We start from the raw sequence: 16,250 nt of genomic DNA, 5'->3' as shown, positions 1-16,250 counted from the left end.
TTAAGAGAAAACATTCAGTTTTGCATTATTTGAGTATTGTGTGATAAAGGATTTCTAGGAAGGACAAGCAGAGGTGAAGCCTGCACCTTTCATAAACTGCTCACAAAAGCAAGTGACAGGATTAACTGTATTTCATGGAAGCTAAGAGGAATTCCTTAGAAGCTCAGCAGCCTTGTTGCGAGGGAAAGATCATCATCCTCTAGCAAGGTTCCTTCTCCCTTCTTTTAGTCTCTCAGCAACTTTCTCCCTTGTAGTAAGTCTTAACTGTGTATCCACTTAGGTCTGTACTCAAATAACTGGTTTATGCCAAAAATGCCAAGATGTTGGCTATGTGAGTGAGAATTTAATGTTAACAAAAGGTATGACATTCAATTACGAGACACAGATTCTATCAGGTTTAAAGTACAAAGAAGTAGTGAAATATTTAAACACATACATTGATACATTTTCTTAGTGCTTCACAAAATAATGTCAACTACTGGGACCCCAGTTACTCTCAGCTGCTACTGAACACTAAAATCTACCAGCTATGTGAAACAAACAGATGATGATAATATATAGTTGTGGGTTTTGGCATAATAAGGGGGGGGGGGGGGGCAGAGAGGAAACAATTTAGTTAACCACTGTCCTTCATAATTCAGTTTAATTAATAATAGTCTTCAGAAGTAGTAAGCAATGTAACTTTACCTATATTCTGAACTGAAATATGCCCAAAACACAAACTGCCCAAGATTGATACCACAACACTGACTTTGCCCTTGCATTCACAGAGAAGTGTTAGTGTATAAAATACAGGCAAAGTAAACATCCATTCCATTTAGGCTTAAATACTTGCCATGCAATACAATCATCACTTCAACACAACATAAAATGCAAAGAAAACAGTAAGCATTGCCCATAGTATTTTTTGTTTAAAGCTTTAATTACTTAGCACATGAAAAGAATTATGATTAAAATCATGCAGATATTCAGATTACAAAACAAAATACTTCAAATACAATTGCATGTTTAAAATTTACTCTTTCAAAGATTTACTTTGAGGTAAAAAAATGTAAATTAACCAGATATACTGAGCAATTATAAGCTTAGCATAAATAAATATTTTCAGAATAAAATAATCAGTGAAAACAGCATTTTTAACACATATTGTACAAGAGATACAGCCCATTTACCCTCCTTCAGTGAGATCCACTCATCTGATATAAAGCCATGAATACTATAAAACTGCATACTACTAAAGCACAGCAGCCAGTTTGCCCACAGCATAAGACTCCTACCTGCATACTGCAGTGCAGGGCCATGTTATTTGAAAAAATATAGAATTTCAAAGATTAAGGGGTTTAATTATGCAGCTTCCAAAAAAGTATAGTGAAAACCATACAACCAAACCCCCACTGAATATTAAAAAATGCCTCTGGCCAGAAGTCCAAATATAAAGACCTGAAATTCAGGTCAAAAATACATGACCAATTAACACATCTACTTTAGTGTATGCATGTGACAGCACGAACAAGTTCTGTGTGCACCTGGGTGGTTTTTTTCATTTGGGGTTATTTAAGTAACTGTTTATGTAGCTGCACAGGGTTCAACTGCATATTCAGGTTCAAAGTGACCATAGGCCTACTCTCATGAAATCTAAATCACAGCATTTCCCCAGTGGTGAAATGGGATACACCAGATGACAGTGGTGTATCCCACTTTCTAACCTCAAGAAGAAAAAAAAGTCATACCTATTTTCACCACAAGTAGAACAACTAGAATACAAATGCGAGCAATCTATGACAGTCTGCAATAGCTGAGGTTTGCATCTCCTGAACTGATTCACTCATATGCTACAGAGAAAATTACATAAAAACTAGAATATAAATATTATACTGCACCATGAAACAATACAAACAGAATATATAAAAAATTATATTAGAGCATTAATTATCTCTCCACCTATTAAATAGAACACCTTAGTATTAATACATCTTGGAAGGTAAACACCACCCACAGTCTAAGTCTTCAAATGGCTGTTTGTCAATGCAGCATAATACATTTCCATAGTGCAAATCTTACCAACTGTATTAAAGATAATGTCCCCTTCAGAAAAATGCTTCTCCCCACCCCCGAAAATAGTGGAAGAGTCATAAAGTCATCTCTCATTTCACATTTAGTACAAGATGTGGTTTGAAACATACTAACAAAGGGAAGCTTAATTTTAACACTAAAAAAAAGGTTGAACAATACTCAGAAATTAAAGTTAGATACGTTATTACTGGAAGACATGAAACCCAAAAAGCTGATTCATGGAAGAGGGGATAAGAAAACACTGATCTTTCCTTTTCTTTATCTGTTGGAAACATTGTATGACAATACAGCATGCTCCCCCCCCACTATTGCACCAACAAGTGTACAATTACTTTAATTGCTGAAGAATCACAGTGTTAAGTATATCTGCTTCTTGTAGTGTCAGGCTTTCATCTGTTAGCTCTTTATTTGGAAAGGTAGTCACAAGAACAAAATCAGTTGTTGCAAAAGCTGGACGGGACTGGATAATGAAATCTCGAATATGCTTAATCCTGTGGAAAGGATATGGACATGAAAACTGGGTATGATTCCATTTTGGCAGTTTTTTCTGAACATTAAGATGATGAGAGAATACAAAACCTTCTACCAGACTATTCAATATTTCCTACTGATTTTACATTTCCATTTGAAACAGGTTGTAGCCTAGAACTTTTTGCTCCTTTTATGAAAATAATGAAAAATGAAAATGAATGTTGCTTTCTCTCAAATAACAAATAAAACTTGTAACATAAAACTATATAGCAAACTGATAGTTAACACAGAAAGTCAAGTAATTTCAATACCAACTGTCAAAAATTCCACTCTCAATTAGTATCTTCCAAAAAGGCTAAATTATTAATGGGAGGAGGAATCTTAAAATACATGGTGAGGGATGAGAAAGCAGAGAGAACCTATTAATGCACTTTAGTAGTAAGAAGTTTCCCCTACTTTAACTCTGCACCAAACTTCTGAACAATAGCTCATAAAACAATCACATCAACAGTATAACAAGAGTAATTTTTGGTTTATAAGACATGAATGAGAAATAAGATTTTAGAGATAAATGGAAATTTAAGGGTTTTCTCCTAAACCAGTAAGCTGAGAATAAATCCTTGAAGATCTATTGTAACTAGTAGCTAGGGAGATATACTGCAGCCAAAGAAATAGGGACTTCAACTTTCTATCAGTCTTCAAGGCTTATGACACACGCAATGCACTTTAGTAGCTGATTTTGATCATGCACATGGCAAGGATAAAAAGATTCACATCCAAGCTTCTGTCAACACACTCTTGGTTACAGATGTTACTGAGAAGTTTGCCACTTCTACCCTTTCACGCAGACAGAAGAAAACATGTCAGGAAGCCCTAGTGCTTACCTAAGTTGCTTCTCCAGCAGGTGCTATGAAGAAAGGGTCTGGGCCTATACTATCAGCATACAGTATCAGGTATATATGTATATATATGTGCCAAATACGAAAAACTATTGCAGTAGATTCCTCCCTACTGGCATCTCCGCTAAAATTGCTTCATTTTAGGTGGTCTGTGTATGTTGTCAGGTGAGGAAAGCTGCATATTGGCTCTGCCCTTATTGTGAGCCAGAAAAGAAGGAAACAGGTGAACTCTCCATGTATAAATATTAACATGGAATTGGGTACATAAGACCACCTCCATTGCAGGATTCAAGCTGTATTATAACACAGTGGTGCAGGTGCAGATTTCAGATCAGGGCTGGCTTGAACCTGCTTGCTGTGAAGCATGGGTGGAACTACTGCCCAAATCTCTGCCCTCTGCCCAAAGGTCTCTTGACCATGCAGCGCAAAGCAGAGCTTTGCAGAACCTTGCTCTAACACAACCTTTGAGGCAAATAAATAGGGTTGGCCAACACCATTTGTGGCAATGTGCCAATAGTGTCAATAAAACTGATGGCAAACTCTAATCAACAACCTACTAACAGATCTAAAAATTCACCAGGTTCAAATGCTGCCAATTTCTAGGAGATGACCATCCAAAACAAAAGTTGGTTCTCAGTGTTCTGTCCAGCCCACAAGCCAGAATTGCAAATGAGCATGTGAAGTCCATATACCCTTCTACCTATGGGCTGCAGCCTACACATGTAACTCATGTTACGTTTAGTCAGTCTTAAGAGGTAGAAAGATGGAGCTCTTGATTATGGGCCACAGGATTTCTCTGCCTGTAGCATGGACTATCTTCCAATTGAGACTATACTCCATACCTTGCAAGAAAGTGCTTTCACAGTGTCACCTGAGTCAGCCACATGCTCCTCCCAGGAAGGGCCCAGGGCTGAGATGACATACATAGCAAGGCTGTTCAGATTTTAGTCACCTGAGAACACTTATGGCTGGTACCATGTCCTTACAGATCACAGGACATAACTGTTCATAAAAGTCTGACTTTGCAGTTATCAAATATCTTGTGTTTTCCAAGTACAGAATTTTGCTTTGACAGCAATTTAGCAGTACATTTATGTTATGAAAGCAAACCAGAGCTACACATTTCAGTGGAGCAGTATTTTCTTCTGTTTGATGTTTTGCAGATATTCATTTAACGACAAAACACAGACTTATGAAAATAGTTATGGTTAGCTGCACTGAAGCAGGATCAATTTACCTGTGTGTTTGGTTAAATCTTTGTATTAGTCGGCTTCCATCTGCTAATCTAATCTGAATTTTAGTTGCTGGCATGGAATCATCAATCAAAACAGGTGCATCAAGAATGGATTTTTCCTCCTCCTCTGGAGAAGAAGGTGTGCTGACTATTTCAGGTGTAAGGCTAAATAATTGGGAAAAACAAAACAAAATACAACATAACAAACCAGATATATTAATGGAGTCAAACCAGAACTGAGTAATGCTTCAGCTGTCTTTGTCACTGAAGGATTACTACACATAGCTAGTACAAATGAGCAACGAAAATTCTCTCAAAGTTATCTGAACCAAGTATAAACACTGCTTTCCTAATAAACACACAAATAATGCTTTTGTAGTTTCTTGTCAATGACTGCAAGATTTTTCTCATAACCATGCATATCATTACATCTTATTTTAAACAGGTAATCAAGTACAAACAAAACTACCTTTTGTATATGCTGACAGAGCTTGAAATGACACTCTTTGATAGCAAGACTTGTATATTGCACCACCTGGCATACTAAAAAATAATCATGGACAATAAGTTCACTTAACTGACCCAAACTGCTTTAGTAATTGCTTTCAGGATCACTACTCTATGATTCTGGACATCCCCCACCCTTTCCGAGCACAAATGGTATTAACAGGTAATTGGCAAAGTAAGCGTGGAATTTTTCTACATTTAGTATAAAACCAATATAAATCTGTTTGGACATAAGAGATTTGGCTACTCCTTTCATTGCTCACATATCTGAGACTTCATCAGCTACCGAACCAAAAATACCACAAAACAGGTGTGCACACTTTGTTACATAGAAACCTCCTCTCTTCCCGTTTTCTTTAATAATCTGAGCAAGTGCTCAGGTGGAAGAACTTATCACATGCAACTGTTCCCTACATCATCCCTATCAGTGCCTACCACCTTTTTATTCTACTGATTATTTGCAGAAGCGCATGAGTAATACCCTTTTTTGGCAACCAAACATATCACAAGAATAAATGCAGGTAGTATTTACTATTCAACAGCTAATATCAAGTCAGCTGAAAAAGACATTTTAAAGTCTATGATCATTATGTGATAAAAGCTTACGATTGGCAGAGTTGAGGTTACATTACAGTTTACTCTTACTGACCAATTTAAGATGAACAGAGATGCACTTCTGGACAAAGCAGCCTGAACTGTTCAGTCACAGGAATGACTTTTGGCACATTACTTATCAGTTTAATTGAAGTAATACACATTAGGAGTTTTTGCAGCATCCTTTGAAATGTCAATCAAATCTTGGTAAAACTTGAGAGATTTTGATACAATTTATTGCACGTTTATTTTGGATCAAATAAAAAAAAAAAGTAGTTTATCAAATTATTTCTTTCTTAAACCCAAGAGACTTACCTTGTATACTAATAATCAGTGACATTTACAAGACTGTACAAACATGCTTTATATCCACATTGTCAAGCATCAGCCACATATATATAGGCAAAATCATATGCAAGAACAGGCAGATAAATGCCACACTCACAACAAAGTAGAAAGCATCTATCAAATCTGTGAACGGCTTCAACAGAGGACTAAGATATATATATAACTTCCGTGATTACTGTGTGACTCTGAAATCAGGGCTGAGACTTGTGGCACAAAATAATTTTCTATCACTTTTGTGATCTGATTGGTTTCTCTAACAGTCTTCTAATTGATTAAATCCAGCTTTTGAAATAGCACACAAACACAGAACAGAAAACCTAGTGCTTTTTACCTTCCAAGCTTTTGCCCTTCACCACTGAAAGCTTTAAATCGTAGTCTAGGCTTCACATATTCCTGTTCTTGGTGGTCTTCCATATCCAAATTAACCTGGCCACCATGAACAAGTCGCTGCAGTTCCACAGGAATTTCCCTTCATTACAAAAATAAAAGTTTCCCAATTACATGCTGAACTGAAATGACAAACTTTACGCAGTACAATGAGTTGATACTAATAGTAACTTTACTTTGAAAATCATAGACCTCCAATTGGTTTATGAATTGATTTCATCCTAAGGGAAGAAAAAAATATCAGCAAACTGACAGTCAAACCTAGAACATACTCAGAGTCAAAATCTAGAATGTGCTAACATGTGAAACTAGAAGCTGTCTGTAATAAGTAGCATTCAGAATTAAATCACAAGAAGGAAGCAAAGATTGCTGAATTTTTAAATGCCCTATGCATCTGATGACACATACAGAATGTATTTTATGGGTGCAGGCAGAAAAGAAGCTTGGAACTTCTAATAATTATAAACATGTGGAGAAGGCATTTTTCCTCAATTCATTTCAAAGACATGCCTAAAAAAAGTTGCCATTTTAGCTTACCCTCTTTTAACAGACTCAAGAAACTGAGCATTTGTTGGGTCTGAATAGGATCTCAACTCGCCATCATCTAAACTGAAGCCATTCCTCCATAGTTTCAGCAATATTTGAACCTGTGAAGCAAAAACAGTGAAACAAAAAAAGTGGAGACAAATACAGTATTTTAATTTCATACAGATCATTTATACATTATTTTATCTATACTTAACAGACTTTGTAGCAGATCACAAACAAGATGACAAAATAACAGAGCACTGCACTGTAACTATCGTTAGAATCCTTTAAAAAAAAAAAAAAAAGCAGATCACTTTTATACTTGGGGAAAAGAATCTCTTAATCTGTTGCCATGACATAACAGATCATGCACTGACTGTGCAGTGATTTTCACAGCATTCCAATTACTTTCAAAACAAGTGAAAATTTCTTGTTGATAAATTAATAAATCAAACCACAAAACTACAAATTACTGCTGATACATCAGTTACAGTGAAAATTACTCATTCCTCAAATTGTTACATGGTAAGCTCCAATACAGCTGGCTCAAACACCGAGAATCCTGCAAACCAGCCTCCTTCACTGCCTTCTTACTTTGCTGCATGTCTGTATGTCCAGCCAGAGCTTTTCACCTTCAGAGCCTGCACCTCTCTTCCCTGCAACTGTCTTGCAGTCCAACACAACTAGGCTTTCCTAGCCAGTAAAGCTGACCTTCCCTTAGAAAACTATCCCTGTCCCAGGTATTGTAACCCAACTGCAACAGACCTCTGGCTTAGTACAGCTGGCTATTACTTAGAAGGATTAGTTAAACTCCTGGTGTGGCATGACAGCACCCCCCAGCCTGAACTACATTCTCTGGTCTTATTCATTTCTTGGTTTTGTTTCTAGGTAAGCTTAACATTTGTTCTAGCCATTCATACAAATGGCAAAGTGTAGAGAACTTTATTTTCACCCACCCTCTCCCTCACTTCCTGCTTTTTATGTGAGAGTAAAGAAAGGCCAGGCAGCTTTCAAAAGGCCTTCACCTTTTGCTTCACCATTCCTAGAACCAATCTATGCCCTCCAGTTTGAGACTGGCTACTTCGCAAGCAAAAGAAAAAATTCGTAACCTAAGCGAATTAAAATGTTAACATAGCTAACAGAATGCAGAACAACAGTTGAAGGAAGTATCTGAAAGGAATGTCTGCTAAGAACTCCAAATTTATGTCAGAAAATTCCATAATGGAAGCCTTAGGGATTTCCAATGAACATTTGTCCCCTGTGGACACTTTAACAATTTCCACTTCACACTTATCTAATATTTAGATATTCATTTTTCCTCATAGACGGAGTTACAGTAATACTGGCCTTTCAAGCTGTAAACATGATTAAGCAGACATCTGTTGGAGATTGTTTCCTGCTATTCAGAATTTTACTTACATCTTGATTTTCTCCATATATGTATTCTGAGTGCTTTTGTGATGAGTCACCCAATCTATATCCACCACCAGAAAATGACTGGAAAAAATATACAAAAAAGCTTATTGAAATAAATGTGAGTTTATTAAAATTCTTACCTACGCACAAACGACAACAAAAACCAAACCAAAACATCAGTAAGCTTGCTTCTGTGATAAAAAGCACTGTTCTAACCTGTGTATCTTCTGTGTGGAAAATTGTATCTAGTAACCATAATCAGGCTAAGCAGGTTGAGTGTGTGATAAGTTTCAGTTTCTAATCTGCACGCTTTTTCAAACATTAGAATCACAGAATAGCTTGGAATGGAAGGGACCTTTAAAGTCAGCTAGCCCAACCTCCCTGCAATGAGCAGGGACATCTTCAACTAGAAAACATTGCTCAGAGCTCATTCAACCAGACTGAATGTTTCCATTCAGACTGAATGCTTTCTAGGCACCTTGTTCCAGTGTTCCACCACCCTCATCATAAAATATTCTTATATCTAGTCCGAATATACACTGAACCTTGTACTTGGCCTTGTTAAACCTCAGGAGGCTCACATCAGCCCGCTTCTTCAGCTTGTCCATATCCCTCTGGATAGCATCCTGTCCCTCAGGCGTGTCAACCACACCACTCAGTTTGGTGTCATCTGCAAACCTCTTGAGGTGCACTCCATCCCACTATGTTGCTGATGAAGATATTACACAGTACTGGTGCCAGTATGGACCCCTGAGGGACACCACTCCTCACCAATCTCCATCTGGACACTGTGCTGCTGACCACTACCTTTAGTAGTTACTCAGCAGATAAGAGATACAGAAATTTTGATTTGGGATGCAGTTGCAGTTTTGGGCTTTTATTGAATCAATTTTACTTAAAAATAAAGCAAATCATTGCAGTTTAGGTCGACTTATAATGATTTCCCCTGGAATTGTGTGGTTCCTCCCCACTTTATTTTCTAGAGTAAGATATATGAGCTCAGATAATACACAACTGTGTTGATCAAATCCTCTGCTATTTGCAGACCACAAAAAGGTGTATTTGCTCTCATGTGGTTAAATGAGATTAAGAGAAACTAATGTAAAAAGAGATCAAATATCTTTTAACTTTTACCTTAGCTTTACTTAAATCACCAGATGCTCTTGAGGCTTCATCTAATGGGACAGCTCCATGTTCTTTTGCTTCCTTGAAGAGTTCAGCAACAATTTTACTTGGATTATTAGAAGCCCCAGAAATATGTAATCCTCTATATTCTGAGTCACCTGAATAAAATCTTTAGAATAGTGATATTCATAAGCAACAATACTTTAAATGACAATCACAATTTTCCTCTTCCCACCAAAAGAAAATAATAAATGAACAAAGACTCAAATTTGGCCCAAAACCTTTTCATTCTGATAACAGAAATGTTCCACTTTGTTCCACCCTTCCCAGCAACCCAAGCAATACTCCAAAAATATTTCAGTAACTACCATGGTGCCTTCTGGAGCACATCTCCAGAGGTCACGAGCCACATGAACACAGTCCTGATGCAGCTGTGACTTTATACACCTCATGTATGTGGATATCACCTGTTCCCAGAAAGACCAATTCCCTCAGGGGTGTCCCTGTCCATGGGCCTGTGCCTGGGCTAGTTAGAATACAGAATAACAACTTGGCAGAACAAGCATGAAACTGTTGAAAAACATGAACAGTGCCACGATTTGATCTTTTAAAGATATAGTAGACTTCCATTCCTGCCAGTATCAGAAATAGGAAGGTTTTAATAAATTCAATTAACCTTTCAAGGCATTTTATAATCTGCAGATACTGCTGCAAAAGTTAATTTGTGTTCTTTTCTTCAACACAGCCTTACCTCTAGCTCTTGAAGATGAAAGGTTAAGCTAAAAATAATGGTGTTCAAAACTGTATCTGTGTGATTACAAAAATCAAGATATTCCTTCAGGATTATCTTGAGAAAGTCACTAAAATTTCTTAATACCAATGGAACAGAAGCTGTACAAAAATCTGCATATAAATACAAGACCTGGTGAAACCTGAGTTTCTTCTTTGATTAGAAGAAACATTAATAACTAATAAAGTAAGTGCCTACTACTTTCCTTAACTTTGAAACTGTCGTGGTTTAAACCCAGCCACGCAGCTTGTTCACTCACTCCCCAACTTCTTGCCCTCCCCCTACTCCTGGAGGGATGGAGAGGAGAATCGAAAAGAATGCAACTCCCACAAGTTGAGATAAGAACAGCTTAGTAACTAAAGTATAACACAGATCACTACTGCTACCACCAGTAATAATAATGATACAGGAAGTAACAAGGGAAGAGAATACATCACCTCAGCACCAGCCAACCAATAACTCGCCTCACCCCACCCGACTGAGCCCCAACCAATACCTCGTCCAACCCTGCAGTCTCCCTAGCCCTTCCGGGTAACTCTCAGTTATATCCTGGGCATGACGTGCTGTGGTATGGAATACCTCTTTGGTCAGTTTGGGTCAGGTGTCCTGTCTCTGCTTCTTCCCGGCTTCCCCTCCTCCCTGGCAGAGCATGAGGCTCACAAGTCCTTGGCCACAGACCAAACATTTGAGTAATAACTAAAAACACTGGCGCTATCAGCACCATTCCCAAAAACACAGCACTAAACCAGCTACCAAGAAGGAAAAAAAATGACTGCTACTGCTGAGCCCAGGACATTCACTTAACCACTTGGGACAAGGCAAATCAACTATCTATGTAAAACTGTCTCTCAGGCAAACAACTTCAAAATGCTGTTGATTCCACCATATTTTACAATTACCCAAAACCAGTACTGGGCATGAAGGTGCTATACAACCATACTGCTCTTATGATCAAACATAACTGCCAATCCCTTAGTATCATCTCTCCTTCAAACATAAATCACTATTTGTTATCCAACTGCCATTTATATGGAAAATAATTATTAGATTTAAAAGAATTATAGTGGTAAGATAATGAAACAATTAGAATTTGTACTCAAGAAAGGAAGTACTCAAATATTTGAGTAATGGATACATAGAACAATTCAGGATATTTGAAAAAATGCAAAAAAACTTTTGAGTTCAAGTGCAAGTTACAACCTTCACATCCATACAACCATGTGTTAAGGCACCTACAGGTTCTAGATCACTACAGATGGATTCTGCTAAACACAGTTTCACTACAGCAGTGCACCTAACACTTACTCCAATAAGCCACATAACATGTCTGTAGTTACTAGCTCTTCGCAGGACAGACTTAGCTCACTTGTGTTTTGAAAAACAGGAGGGGGCAAAGCGTGAATGTCACAAAAAAAAAAAAACAGTTACATTCACAACTGTTAAATTATCTGTTGCTTGAAAAATACCTTTGGTTTTCTTTGTCATCGCTCATGCTTCTTTCCGGTTTTCTCAGCCTTCTGAGAGAATCAATTTTAAGACTGCCAAGAGAATGAAAGGAAACATTTGAAGATCACTGGTATATGCATTTCACCAAATACTTCATATCTAACTTCTGAAACTACTTCTTTTACAAAAAAAACCCCTAAGAATATCAAGTTGTTGAGGCTTTTTTTTGTTCTCACCATACTGTCTTTTTCTTCAAAGTACATAGCCATGAATGCTTCTCAGTGAATAAGCAGAAAAGGGCACATGTATGGCAGAGTACTTTTGCAATAACAGTTGAATTAGCTGATCATTGTAGGTCCCTTCTAACTGAACTATTCTCTTCTAGCATAGATTATGCTGAATTCTACATTACAACACAGGTGGTCCCACAGATAACACAGGTAATATGCAAGCCCAACGCCTGTTTCAGAATCCAGCTTACCAGAAATAACTACACTTCAAATTGTTTCCACATTTTAGCTTTTTTTTGTCAAGAGTTCAGTTGCCTAGTGAAGTCAACACTGACTTTCCTTGAGGTCCTGGAGTCTCTGTCTATGAGGATCCTAAAAAACTAAGAAGCAGTCACTCTTACTTCTATTTCATACAATTTTAAAAATACCTTTAGTGGCGACATCATAAAGACTTTCAAAAGATGACCAAAATGCAGAATTGCATTCTGTTTTATGATAGGAACATATCAATAAGCTACCACAGGACAAGCTAGGGTTGTTAGCTTGCAAAATTCCAGCAACAGCTGTACAAATATTTGCTCTTACCCTGCAGTACTTGATTCATTAATGCAAGATGTGTATGTGGTAGCTGACTACCTGGGGATAAGAACACACATACAATCTGCTACATAAGTAATGGCAAATCACTAGTTAACATTTTGTCAATCAGTCTGATTACCATTCCTTTGATTTCCAAGTGTAGCAGAGCAGACCATTGCTTTTTTAATTATCAGTGTTGATAAAACAATGTAATTCTATATCCAAGTGAAGGATCTGCTTCTTATGAATTTCTCAGAAAAAAAATGTATTGCTATCGACTTGGGTCACAGGCACTAGAAATGCTTTAATCTCTTCTATTTTCTTGCTCTGTTGCATTGTAGGTTTTGTGGAGCAAATACTGTATTTTGTGCCAATGGTCTCAAGTTTCTCAAAGGAAACTTGACAACGTGACAGTATATATAGAATCATAGAATAATTAGGGTTGGAAAGGACCTTAATAATATAGCATTTGTTCCAGTAGGGCCCAGAGACATTCTTTTACACCTGCAATTGTGGAAGTAGACCAAGAGCAGCACTATGCTTCCTTGCAATTAATACACTGCCCATCTGAGAGCAAACTGAAGTCTATTAAAAAAAAAAAAAAAAATCTCAGTTTGGATACCATGCAAATAGCAGCAATCTCTTTCAGTCACATTCCAGCATGACTGCCAATAAAGACCTGTTTGCCAACAGCTATCACACTGAAATATCTAAGATACTGTACTGCAGCTTTTCCTTCAGTTGGAGCAGGAGGTTGTAACTTCATGCTATGTATGGGTAAATGGAGCCCTTGGCTTTATCTGTTTATAAACTGTGTTCAATGTAGCTGAGTAGTCAACGTAGGTGCTTTCGCCAAAACAAACAAAAAAACTCACCCCAAAAAATATTATTTTCTGAGTGTCACATGATGTACTAAAATCCCTCTTCCTGAGGATTTGCATTTGTAAATGCACTTGAAGCATGGCTCTGGTGACTAAGATCTTTTCTGCTGATTAACCTCCTTTAAAACAGAGATCTACCTTGGCAGCAGTGATTGAAAGACAAGCCAAATACAAGACTTGTTATAGCATCACTGACACTTACGATGTAAAAACTTGTCTTCTTTAGAGCTATTTAAATAGAAACCAAACACTGGCAAGATTTCTTTACAAAAATTTAAAGCTACATTAAATCTTCAAATGCTATGTGAACTGCAAACACTGCAGGCCAGAAAAAGTTGGATTTAGACATAAAAACATGCCTTACCTTACACCTGCCAAACTCAGATAAATTCATTTCTCTCACCCCACAGGAGCCTACTAATGAACCTACTAATAATTTTTCAAGTATTTGTCTCATCAGGTACTTATATAAGTACAATACTCAAAGCAGCTGCCTTGTCAGGTTTCACACAAGCTGCAGATCTGCTGAGTTTTGAAGCAGCAAAGAACTGCAGTAATTTTTCTGGGATAGAATTTGGAAATTTATCTGTGTAAAAAAGGACCAACACTGCATTTCACTTATATCATCTTATCTTACCTGAAGTAGGTTTAAAGTATTTTGGAATACCATATAGCACAAAGGCTCCTAAATAAATACAATTTAAAAACCAGTCTGAGAAGACCCAGACTATGCATTATTACAGGGCTTCATAATTCTGGATTATGAACTGCTGTAGGTGGCTTTTTATACAACAAGGAGATCAAGTAAGTATGACAAAGTTTTGTGAGCTAAAACAGTACCTATTAAACATATTTCTGAAGTACAGAGCATGTCTTACCTCTGTGACGCTTTTGTGCTACTGATCTTTGTAGATGTTGGTTTGTCAGGACACAATGCCTGCCTTTTAGCTTCATCTTCATATAACTCTGCCAAAGCCAACTGTAGGAAACAACTCTTTTTAGAAGTCTAACCGTAGAACTAGACAAGGCAGAAATAAGACAAAAAGTAACGCAAAATATGCACAGCAGCAGCAAATTAGGAACACCAACATGAGAAATCCCAACTACTTCTCTAAATTGAACTTCCTTTTTGCTTTATGAAAAAAGCCCACACACAATGCTTAATGTAGTTGTGACTTGGAACTTGTACTCTGTTGTCAGTCAGCTCACCCTGCTTCAATAGTTACATTCCACCTGTATTAGATTCAAAATTGCAAGAGTATATGCACACATATATTTAGCATCATCTCATTAACGTTAATAAATTTAAACTTGTACTGGAATTAAGAACCAATTGTGGTTTCCTGGCTTGAAGAGAGGTGTTCCAGCCCTCTCATCATCTTCATTGCCTCCTCTGGATTCACTTGAGCAGGCCCATATCCTCTGGGAAGCCCCACAGCTGAAACTACATCCATCTTTCCCTGTTAATTACATATGATTAAAATAGGTGCAGTTTCAGTTACTAAAACTTTCACTTGTTTTCCAAATTGTTGCTAAAGTATGTTGAACCTTTATACACTCTGAAAATCACACACAAAATAAGAATACTGCTAAAACTATCTGCAATTCAGTATTTAAGTACCAATGCAGAGCTATGCTGAACTCCTGAAACTTTCCCAACGTAAACCTGGGAAGAGATCACGTCCATAGTCTTACACCACGTCTGTGGAGACTGACATTTTCATGTAGGAAAAGACACTCCTACCAAACAGCCAGGAAATATAACAGTGCCAAAACAACTTCGAACACAGTTAAAACCTAGCTACTTAAGCGCCGGGAGAGCCCTTCTAGCGTCCTGAAGAGCTGACTACTACACACGCTGACCAGCCACCGTTCCCTAAAGCGCCTAGTCCTCTTTCAGAGACATTCGTCCCTTCCCAGCCTCAAAAAGAGAGAGCGAGTAAAGAGGCCCGGTAATGTCGGGCTGTGTCGGGACAGCCCCGACTGGCAACGAGAACCACCACCACCGCACCACGCGCTCCCCGCAGCGGCGGCCCGAGAGAAGGCCAGGGGCGCCCCCCAGGGGACACGGAAGCGGGACACCCGCTTCCACCCGCCTACCTGCAAATCCCGTGCGCTGGGCGGGCGGCCGCTGCTCCGGGGCTGCCGATCCCTCCGGACGCCACGGGCCACAGAGGATACATCCTCTTCCTCCTGCACAGGACCTGCCCCCCCGTCCGCCATCTTCTGAGGGCGGTGGCTGGCGAGGGGCGGGGCGAGGCCAATGCCGCCAGGCACTTCCGCCGCCCGGGGAGGGGGGCTGGCCGGGGTAGCTCCGCCCACCGCACTGTTTCCATGGGGACGGCGGGCCCTGCCGCCACCGGGAGCGCAGGTGTTCCTGGCCACGCGTGAGCGTGTGTTCGCCAGCGCAGAGCTGGTTTACCCCAGCACAGAGGGAAGGCGTGTGTGCACGTCCCCTGATATAACTGATGAAGAGCAAGTTACGTTTAAAAGTAGGTATTTTCCGTTTCCCAAAAATAAATGTAAGACAAAGAAAAAAAGAAGACAACTAAAGAAATCCTAAAAAGAAATTCTCAGCAAACATTATATTTACCATTTGGATTATAGAGCAAGACATTACGACAACCAGGCTGACTGCAAACACTATGTTTTTGATATAAACCAAGGGCCTTTATATTTGTAATGGAAAAGAAATATTGACAATACTACAAAGAGAATCAATAAATCAGTTTCCAATTTAAT

General features: G+C 38.4%; 1 protein-coding gene across 1 annotated transcript; it reads right to left on the bottom strand.

Moving 5' to 3' along the window:
* Positions 1-901: 901 nt before the first annotated feature.
* UBXN2B (UBX domain protein 2B) lies at positions 902-15,763 on the bottom strand. The gene is made up of 9 exons (XM_057397841.1): positions 15,609-15,763; positions 14,387-14,487; positions 11,839-11,910; positions 9,592-9,751; positions 8,461-8,538; positions 7,051-7,160; positions 6,458-6,595; positions 4,681-4,842; positions 902-2,564 (listed from the first exon to the last, which is right to left on the bottom strand). Exons 1-9 carry the CDS (start codon positions 15,729-15,731, stop codon positions 2,402-2,404), a joined length of 1,107 nt encoding a protein of 368 aa, XP_057253824.1. The 5' UTR covers positions 15,732-15,763; the 3' UTR covers positions 902-2,401.
* Between the last annotated feature and the right edge of the window lie 487 nt (positions 15,764-16,250).

The sequence above is a fragment of the Pezoporus wallicus genome, unplaced genomic scaffold (assembly GCF_028554395.1).
Source record: "Pezoporus wallicus isolate ANWC-B61680 ecotype Strahan unplaced genomic scaffold, APGP_CSIRO_Pwel_v1 contig_227, whole genome shotgun sequence".
NCBI lineage: Eukaryota > Metazoa > Chordata > Aves > Psittaciformes > Psittacidae > Pezoporus > Pezoporus wallicus.
Note: the sequence above shows the minus strand (reverse complement) of the source record. Positions and strands in the feature narration are given on the sequence as shown.

What these genes read in the sequence shown, in the direction of transcription:
- UBXN2B (XM_057397841.1), bottom strand. Translation starts at nt 15,731, where the DNA reads ATGGCGGACGGGGGGGCAGGTCCTGTGCAGGAGGAAGAGGATGTATCC. An exon ending in CCAGCGCACGGGATTTGCAG is followed by an intron (nt 14,488 to 15,608) that starts GTAGGCGGGTGG and finishes TGTTTCCTACAG; the next exon opens with TTGGCTTTGGCAGAGTTATA. An exon ending in TATATGGAGAAAATCAAGAT is followed by an intron (nt 7,161 to 8,460) that starts GTAAGTAAAATT and finishes TTTGCTTCACAG; the next exon opens with GTTCAAATATTGCTGAAACT.